The sequence below is a fragment of the Terrapene carolina genome, unplaced genomic scaffold, assembly GCF_002925995.2.
Source record: "Terrapene carolina triunguis isolate 2854851 unplaced genomic scaffold, T_m_triunguis-2.0 Scaffold34180, whole genome shotgun sequence".
In the NCBI taxonomy this organism is placed as follows: domain Eukaryota; kingdom Metazoa; phylum Chordata; order Testudines; family Emydidae; genus Terrapene; species Terrapene triunguis.
Genome location: NW_020698531.1, coordinates 1 through 9,787, shown reverse-complemented (window position 1 = coordinate 9,787; position 9,787 = coordinate 1). Strand labels below are relative to the sequence as shown.

Below are 9,787 nucleotides of genomic sequence, written 5' to 3'. Positions count from 1 at the left end.
TTCCAGGAGTGTTTTAATATCTAGTGTTCAGTACTTTTTAGGTATGTCTCTTTTTGCAGCATCAGCCCTTTCCTTGCCAGCTTCTGTGAGCAGGGCCTGCCTCTGGCTCACAGCTTAACTTTGCTTTATGTTAGCAAAGTCTTGACCATTACTTTAGTTCAGGCCTTAGGCCTCATACCATGCCTCTGATACCAAGGTTTATCTCTCAGGGCCTCCTCTTACTACAATGGGTTAGAAAAACATTCCGTTCCCATTTAAAAATCATCAGTGATGGAGACTCCACCACAGCCCTTGGGAAGAGGTTCCCATGGCTAATGTCCTGAAAATCAGGCACAAACTTCCAACACTCTGAATTTGTCTAGCTTCAACTTCCAGCCATTAGATCGGGTTAGACCTTTCTCGGCTGGACTGAAGAGCCCCTGATTAAATACTTGCTCCCCAAGTACTTGTAGACGGGGGTCAAGTCACCACTGAACCTGCTCTTTGTTCAGCGAAATAGACGGAGATCCTGGAGTCTGTCACTATCCGGCAGGTTTTCTAACCCTCTGATCATTCCCATGGCTCTTCTCTGACCCCTCTCCAATTTATCCACATCCTTCTTGAATTGTGGGCACCAGAACTGGGCACCGGATTCCAGCCGCAACCACCCCAGTGCCAAATCCAGAGGGAAAATCACCTCTCTGCTACTCAGTGTTCCCTTGTTCATGCATCCCAGCGTGGCATTAGCTCTTCTGGCCGCAGCATTGCACTGGGAGATCATGTTCAGCTGATTCTCCACCGTGACCTCCTAGTGCCTGTCAGAGTCCCTGTTTCCCCACCCGTGAGTATGGCTGACACGCTTTGTTCTCAGATAGGACTTCACATTTGGTTGTATTGAAATGCACATTGTTTTGCTTGTGCCCAGCTTCCGAAGCAGTCCAGATCGCTCTGTGTCAGTGCCCTGTCCTCTTCGTTATTTCCCAGTCCCCCCATCTTCGTGCCATCTGCAAATTTCATCAGCGACGATTTCATGTTTTCTTCTAGGTCACTGATAAAAATGTTAAATAGTGTAGGGCCAAGGGCTGATCCCCGTGGGACCCACTAGAAACACACCCACTTGATGATAAGAGGGATAGTCCTCTCATGGATCTGTGACTTGTTAAAAGACAGGAAACAAAGGGTAGGAATCAATGATCAGTTTTCAGAATGGAGAGAGGTAAACAGTGGTGTCCCCCAGGGGTCTGTACTGGGACCAGTACTGTTCAACATAGTCATAAATGATCTGGAAAAGGGGGTAAACAGTGAGGTGGCAAAATTTGCAGAGGATACAAAACTACTCAAGATAGTTAAATCCGAAGCTGTCTGCAAATTGTTACCAAGGGATCTCACTAAACTGGGTGACTGGGAACAAAGTGGCCAATGAAATTCAGTGTTGACAAATGCAAAGTAATGCACATTGGAAAGCATAATCCTGACTATGCATACAAAATGATGGGGTCTAAATTAGCTGTTACCACTCAAGAAAGATCTTGGAGTCATTGTGGATAATTCTCTGAAAACTGCTCAATGTGCAGCGGCCGTCAAAAAACCTAATGGAATAGAATCCTTAGGAAAGGGCTAGATAATGAGACAGAAAATATCATAATATAATAGATAATATAATGTAATAATGTAAATCCACGGTACTCCCACACCTTGAATACTGTGTGCAGTTCTGGTTGCTCCTCTCAAAAAAGGCATTTTGGAATTGGAAAAACTACAGAGAAGGGCAACAAAAATGCTGAGGGGTATGGAACAGCTTCCATAGGAGGAGAGCTTAAAAAGACTGGGACTTTTCAGCTTGGAAAAGAGATGACTAAGGGGGGAGGGGAGGGTGTATGATGGAGGTTTAGAAAATTGTGAATGGTGCGGAGATGGTGAATAAGGAAATGTTATTTACCTCTTCACATAACACAAGAACCCGGGGTCACCCAATGAAATTAATAAGCAGCAGCTTTAAAACAAATATAAGCACACTGTTAACCTGTGGAACTTGCTGCCAGGAGATGTTGTGAAGGCCAAAAGTATAACTGGATTCAAAAAAGAATTAGATAAGTTCATGCAGGATAGGTCCATCAGTGGCCGTTAGCCAAGATGGTCAGTGACACAGCCCCATGCTCTGGGTGTCCCTAAACCTCTGACTGCCAGAAGCTGGGACTGGATGACAGGGGATGGATCATTTGATAATTACCCTATTCTGTTCGTTCCCTCTGAAGCATCTGACACTGGCTATTGTCGGAAGACAGGATACTGGGCTAGATGGACCATTGGTCTGACCCAGGACATGTCTAAACTACCACTTATGTCGACAAAACTTATGTCGCTCAGGGGTGTGGGTCATTCTGTTTACCCTTTTTAATATTGGCACATCATTAGCTTTCTTGGAACTTCCCTTGGAACTTCCCTAGTGTTCCAAGAGTTATTGAAAAATCAGCATGAATGGTCTAGCATGCGTCTTTACCAGCTCTTTTCAAACTTTTGGATTCAAGTTCTCTGAAGTTGCTGATTTAAAAATATCTAACTTTAGCAGCTGCTGTTTAATGTCCTCCTTAGTGATTGTTGGAATGGAAAGAGTGTTATCATAGGAGATGAATATGCCATCTGGCTTCTTCCCAAGTAACAAACAAATATTTATTAACACTTCTGCCTTTTGTACACTATTATTGATAATTCTACCATTTCTGTCTAGTAAAGGACAAAAACCATTGTTAGTATTCCTTTTGTTCCTAATATACTTTTAAAAACATCTTCCTTGTGTCCCTTTGCTTCCCTTATCAATTTTCTACAGTTCCTAGCTTCTGACTTATATTCATAGCTATCAGGTTACCCTTTCTTCCATGTATTATTTATTTTATTTTTAATAGCTGCTTTTATTTCCCCTCTTTCTAACCAGTTTAGCTTTCTTCCTGGCTTTTTGGGCATCTACTAACATGTTCTTGAACAGTTCCCAATTATCACTCACATTTTCTGTTTTAAATTGTCTCTTCCAACTGATTTGGCTTATGATTGTTTTCAGCTTGGCCCTTTTAAAGAGCCGAGTATATATATTTCTGTTTTGACTTTATTTTGCATCACAAATGTGATCAAGTCCTGGTCACTTGAAATGACCCACAGGATCCCCATGTTGCTACAATGCTGTTTGAATCAGGAAGTTGACGTCTGTCACTTTCAGATGTGCTCCCCACCCCCCTGCCAGCGTCACTCATGGCTCCCTGTCCAAACCGCAGCCCCGAGCAGCAGCCACCTTTTCCGAGGGCAGCCTGGCTTCAGGCCCAAATGCTGAGAATCACAGACCCCCTCTCCCAGAGTTCCTCTCCCCCACCTGTGTCACGTCTCCCCTCTGCCCTGCTGAGGTCACGGCAAGCCCCCCCCCTCACTGTTTCTCTGTATTTCAGGGTTCCCTCCAGCTGGAGGGGGTGACGGAGACGAGCGTCGAGGGGGATGTGCGGTGGGTGCAGATCCGCTGCCAGGACCCCTTGGTCAACTCCACCTGGAGCCCCTGGACCACCTGGCAGAAGGTGTGATGGGGCCTGTCAGAAATGGGCCTGCAGCCCCCTTACCCTCCAGCCTCTGCACATCGGCACCCTCAACCCATCCCCCCATCTGCTGTATTTAACCCAGCCCCTGCTGCCCCCATCTAACCCTAACACTGGCCGGACAACCCCCCCCCCAAGGGGTCTAGGATTTGGGGCTGCCAACCCCAGAGCCCTGTCCCATCTTGATCCCCCGGCCATCACCCCTTCCCACCAGCTGCCACGGCTGGGATCTGCTCTCCTGAGCGCCTACAATAAACAACAGCTGGTGCCCTGGACTCGGTGTTGTCTCATGGTTCAAGGGCAGAGGGATGGGCCAGGCTGTGGGGCGGGGGGCAGCTCATGGGGGGAGGTCTGTGGGTCACGTGGGGATGGAATGGGAATGGCCCCATGGAAACTGGCTGTTCCCTCCAGAGGCAGTTCCTGGGTCTGCCCCAGGCCAGACCCTGTGCCCCAGTGAATCAGTCCCACTTCCCCCAGGGGCCCTGGCCAGCCTGGTTCTGTGTGCAGTCCCCACAGCTCCCAGCCCCCTTGTGGGGAGATGTGTACCCCAAAGGGAGCACTGCACCTCCCCGATCGGCCGGGACTCCCAGCCGCCAGGTGACAGCGGGGGGGTTAGCAGATGGCTGGAACCGCGTAGCCAGTCCTTGGTTACCAGAGAGCAGAAAGTTACAGCCGGGGCCTGCGGGGTCAGCCCAGAGCCCCCTACCCCTCCTTAGTCCCCATCCAGGAGCGTCTCTCCTGCCTCCAGCCGCCCCCGCGGAACCACCTCACCTTCCCCCTCCTCAGCCCTTTGTCCTCCAGCTGCTCACACCTGGCCGGCCTCCTAAGGAGTGGGGGTCATCCTGGGTCATTTGTGGCCGGGTCCCAAATGTCTGGGCAATTGGAGTGGCCATTGTCTTCCTGGATTCTCCATGGGCACAGGGCTAAGTGTTAGTCAGTCACATCTGGATCGCTGGTAACAACCTTTTCCCACCACCTCGTCAACCATGCACCACAGGGGGAAACCGAGGCACACACATATTCATACAAAATATTACAAAAAATTCCCATTCCATCACACCCCCCAGTGCGCTATATCCCAGCAGGGGCAGTTTATCACCCCCCCGCCATGTGGTATATCTCAGCCAGTGCAGGTCACACCCCTGTGTGGTATATCCCGGCGGGGGCAGGTCACACCCCTCCTCCCCCCCGTGGTATATCCCGGTGGGGGCAGGTCCCCCCCCCCCCCCCCCGTGGTATATCCCAGCGGGAGCAGGTCACACCCCCCCCCCGTGGTATATCCCAGCGGGAGCAGGTCACACCCCATATTGCCCCCTCTCCCCCCAGGTGACAGCATTCAGCACGGCTGCATAGCAGGTGGTGTACGGCTCCCCCGCACGCTCACCATGCTCTTCCCGCCCATGCAGCCTGGCAGCGTCCACCCCAGGGGCCGTGTCATCTCCTGCGCCCACCAGCGCCTCGTCCTCTCCCAGCACAAGCGCTTCTGGGCGCTGGTGGGTGAGCCGGGGCCCTGCACTACACCAGCCTGCTGCCCACCAGCCCTGGCACAGCTGTGCCATGGGAACGCCTCCATGCTCAGCATCACCTGGAGGTGAGGGGGATGCCCGGCTCGCCCCAGCCTGGGGTGCCACAGCAGGGCCCCTGCCCAGGCCTGGGTGGGGGCACCATGGCTCGTGCTGCAGACTGAGGTGAGAGCTCGGGGGGCACGAGGGAGTGTGCAGCTTCCACGGGGCATGGACCCGCCTCACCTGGGGGGCCCTATCCCCAGCCAGAGGGAGGGGCTGGCCATGAAGGGACCCCTGGAGCTGGTGGGAGGGGGTGGCCTTCTAGCACTGAACTAGCCGCAGCCTGGGGCAAGAGCACTTCCCTCTAGCCCGTCTCTGGGGCTGGGCCCTGTCCTTGGCCCCATGGCCCTGGCCGGGCAGCTGCAGGCACCGGGGGGAGAGAAGTCACTGACAGCAGACAGGCTAGAACACGCCCTTCTGCAGGAGTCTCATGGGGGCACTGCAGGGAGCGGGGCAGGAGCCCTGGCTGGCGGAGGGATCTCCCAGCTACCCCAGTCCCGGCCTCTCCCAGCGGGGGGGGGGGGGGGGGGGGAAGGGGGGCAGGGGCCCTGGCTGTGGGGGGAGTTCCCAGCTACCCCAGTCCCGGCCTCTCCCAGCAGGGGGCGCTGTGGGGATCGTGACCTTAGCTGCTGCATTACAGGGCTGTGCTCATCCCCCCCAGTTCTCACCAGCCCCCAGCGACAGAGTCTCTGGCTCAGGTTAATGCCATGGGGCTTTTATTGAGGTGCTTCCATTGCTGGCACAGGCAGCGTGGCAGTGCCAGGCCAGTCCTGGCACTGCTCTGAAAGGGTGGCTGGTGCAATGATTGGGAGAGATGACGGGTCTGTGCCTGCCCCACACTGACTGATGCAGGAGAGCTGCCTGCAGGCGGCGCTGTGCTGATTAGCCCCACACCCCCTCCAGCTGCATGGGGGCTCCCAGGGGGATGTTCCAGGGACAGCTGGACTGGGCACTGTGGTGGCTGTGAGCGCCCCCTGCAGGAGAGGCTGGGCTGGCTCCTGGCTCTGTGGGATCCCCCATCTCTGCGGGGGACATCCAGTGGTAGGAGGCAGCTCCGGGGTGTCGCAGCAGGGCCAGGAGAATGGGGTACAGCTCCCCCTGCCTGCCCACTGCTGTCCCCCCCTGCACTGTTTGCCCCCTGACAGCAGGGGTGCATGCTGGTCAGCCCTGCCCCCCACTGGGGGGTGCAGCCTGGGGCAACCCAGGGCCTGGGGGCAGCCCTCCCTGTTGGCATGGCAGTGCTGCCTGTGCCCCGCTGCGGTTCTCCCTCGGCATGGCCGGGGTGGGCAGCTCCGAGGGGGGACGTCACTTGTGGTTTCGCCCACCGGGTTCCGGAGAGGGCACGTGCTGCTTGTGGTTCAACTCCCGGTGCCCGGGGGATGTCACGTGGGTAGGAGGCAGCTCGGCCTCAGGCTGCAGCGAGAGGGCATGAGCACCGGGGAGCCCTGCTGGGGCCCAGAGGTACCCGGGGCAAGCGCTGGGCTCCTGAGGACACACCCAGGAGGCCTTGTCCAGCGGGGCCTGGCCATGCTCAGCACAGCGCTGGGAGGGGCTGGAGTCCAGGACACTCCCGGCCTCTCCCTGCAATGGTGACGTGGGGTCTGGAGCCTGCCCCTGCTGGGCCAGGGCAGAGAAGGGGCAACGAGGCCAAGGGGCTGCAGCCAATGAGATGGGGGCTCTCACACGCACCTGACTGCTGGGGAACGGCCCTGCAGCTGCTCGACTCCCTCAGCACTGGGGGCGACAGGTGAGTGACTGGAGGGGTGTGAAGGGGACAGGGCAGCAGGGGGGTGCAGGGAATGGGGGGTGACTGGGGGCTGCTCTCCTGCTGCGGGCCCCCACTGATCACAGGGGGGATGAGTAGCTCAGCCGGATCTCTTCCCCCTCCAGCAGCTTCCTGTAAGACACCCAAAGGGGATAGCGCAGGTCAGCCCCCCAGCCCACACAGGGGTCCCCTGCCAGGCCCGAGCGCAGGGAGCGGCACCACAGCCGCCTCATGGGCCGAGCTCTGAGCCCTGCCCCAGCACGATAAACAACGGGGGGATCTCCGGCCCAACCAGGCGGAGCAGCTCCAGGTCCATCCAGCAGGGGGCAGGCATCCCCCTGTGACCCAGGGAGCGACCTGGGCACCGAGTGATTCTGGGGGCTGGCGCGGGGGCCCTGTCCATAGCAGGGAGATCTGTGGGGCAGAGCTCGCTGCCCTCGCATTGGGGCGACATGGGGCTGGCGTGTCCTGCAGCAAGATAGCCCGAGGGCAGCCAGAAGCATGTAATCCTTGGCTCCTCCCCCCTCAGAGTAGGGGTCGGGATCCTTCTCCCCACAGCACCAGCAGGGGAGGAAACTGAGGCGAGAGGGGGATGCAGTGCAGGGCTGGGAACCAAACCCAGGAGTCCTGACACAGCCCACCCTGCAGCCCGGCTCCTGGGGACAGCCGCTTCCTTCTGAAGCCTGGGGGAGCTGGGGGCCCAGCTGGGGGCCAGGCAGGGCTGGGGGGCCAGTACCTGTAGGCGGCGATCTCGATGTCCAGCGCCATCTTGACATTGAGCAGGTCCTGGTACTCACGCAGGTACCGCGCCATCTCCTGCTTGGCCTCCCTGATCTCCTGCTCCAGGTCGGCCACGCGCTCCTGGCAGGGAGAGAGGCCTGGCCGGTCAGTGCCGCCTGGGCCCTGCTGTCGCTCTCAGCCCTGGGCCTGCCGCGTCTGAGCCCGGGGGGTCACGACCTGGCCCCAAGCCCCACTGCCAGCCAGGTCTCAGCGCCTTCGCCCCCTGCACCATCGCTCCCCCATCCAGCCAGTGTCTGGCCAGGGTACCCCAGCCCCCCACTGGGCAGAGCTCCCGGCCTCCAGGCCCCACGGCCAGAGGCGCTAGGGGTGGGAAAGGCTCCAGGGCTGGGGGCAGAGCTTCCCCAGGCTCTGAATGCCCCCACCCTGGGGCTCCCCACCCTGCCCAGGGAGCTGGCTCCAGACAGACCCATTGCCCTGCCAACGCCTCCCATGACCCCCGGCCCATCTGGCCGCCATTGGGGCCCAGCCCGGTCACCTCCATGGCATTCATGCCCTCAGGGCGTCTGAGCCGACACAGCACTTCTGCTGGCTCTTGGCGGCTCCGAGCCGAGCGCAGGGGCCATGGGGGCACTATCCCTCTGAGCAGGGGAGCGGGACCATCCCGCCTGGCCAGGGCCCCCTGCACTGGCTGCAGCAGGGTCCCTGCTCATTGAGAGAGTGTGCTCCCCTCCCTTCCCCCACTCCTTGCTGCCCCAAGGATGCAGTTTGCTCCCAGTGCCCCTCAAACGACCCGGCCGCTGGCCCCGCTCCCCCTGGCCCAGAGCTGCCCTCTCCCAAGGATCGAGGGCACTTCCCAAGCTCCCTCCTTGTGCCTGGTGCCAGCCGCTCCCCAGCGCAGGCGGTGGTGCAGAGCCCTGCCCGGGGCTGTTTGCACCTTAGTGCTGCTTGTGGGGAGGGCGTCGGACCCTGGCAAGGGGACTGGGCAGACCTGGGCCCAGGTTTCTGTCCATGCCACGGGGGGCTAAATGAAGCGGAGAACCCAGGAGTCCTGGCTCCAGGCCCGTGCGCCCGCCCTCCACAGGCGAGGGAGCCTGGCTTGCCCTGCAGGCCCTGGCCTCACCTGGTACGTGGCCACCTCGCTGCTCTGCCTGTCCTCCACGCTCTCCAGCTGCTTGTTGAGCGAGTCGATGACGCTGCGCAGGGCCTCGACCTCGGCCGAGCGGGACTGCAGCAGGCGCCGGTACTCGGCCGTCTCCTCCCGCATGGACCTCACCGCCTCGTTGTTCTTGCTGGCTAGCTCGGCCACCGAGGCGAACCTGGTGCGGTACCAGTCTTCGGCCGCCTGCATGTTCCTGCCGGCCAGCGTCTCGTACTGCGCCCGGATCTCCCGCAGCGCTGCCGCCAGATCGGGCTTAGCTCCCGCCAGGCTCACGTCCACCGGCAGACTGGCCGCCTCCACCTGGGCCGACAGCTCGGCACTCTCCTGCCCGAAGACCTTGTGGAGGAGGGAGATCTCCCCCAGCAGGGAGCCGATGCTGCCCTCCACGTCGCTGTTAGCCAGCGCGGCCTGGCCGGCCTCCTCCCGCACCTTCCGCAGCGTCTCCTCGGCCTGCAGCCGCAGCCGCGCCTCCTCCTCATAGCGCTCCTTCAGCTGGCTGCAGGAGTCGCGCAGCTGGTCCCGGCTGGCCTCCATGCGCATCTTCTCGCCCGCCTCCGCCTCCAGCAGGCCGCGCAGGCTGCGCAGCTCCTGCCGGTACAGCAGGTGCAGGCGCGAGGGGTCCTGCCGCTTCTGCCGCAGCGCCTCCAGCTCCACCAGCAGCACCTTGTTGTGCTGCTCCAGCCGGTGCACCGTCTCGACGTAGGTGGCGAAGCGGTCGTTGAGGTCGACCAGCTGCTCCTTCTCCTGGGCCCGCAGCCCCAGCAGCTCCGCGTTCAGGCTACTCACCTGGGACAGGTCCAACTTCTCCAGGGAGGCGACGCAGCCCGAGCGCTTGGCAGGGGCCAGCGCCGGCCGGTGCAGGGCGTACAGGGAGGAGGAGACGGTGGACTTGGTGGAGCGGACGCTCCGGTACTCCTGCCACGGCTTGCGGAAGCCATAGGGGTCATAGCTCATCTTGGCCAAGGGGGCCTGGCTGCCAGGGCAGTTGCAGGTGGGGGGGGGG

At 59.4% G+C, this 9,787-nt stretch overlaps 1 protein-coding gene across 1 annotated transcript; it reads right to left on the bottom strand.

The window, feature by feature from the left end:
* Positions 1–6,964: 6,964 nt before the first annotated feature.
* Positions 6,965–9,738, bottom strand: LOC112104702 (neurofilament light polypeptide-like). Its single transcript, XM_024197192.3, has 3 exons — positions 8,746–9,738; positions 7,621–7,745; positions 6,965–7,016 (listed from the first exon to the last, which is right to left on the bottom strand). Exons 1-3 carry the CDS (start codon positions 9,736–9,738, stop codon positions 6,965–6,967), a joined length of 1,170 nt encoding a protein of 389 aa, XP_024052960.2.
* Between the last annotated feature and the right edge of the window lie 49 nt (positions 9,739–9,787).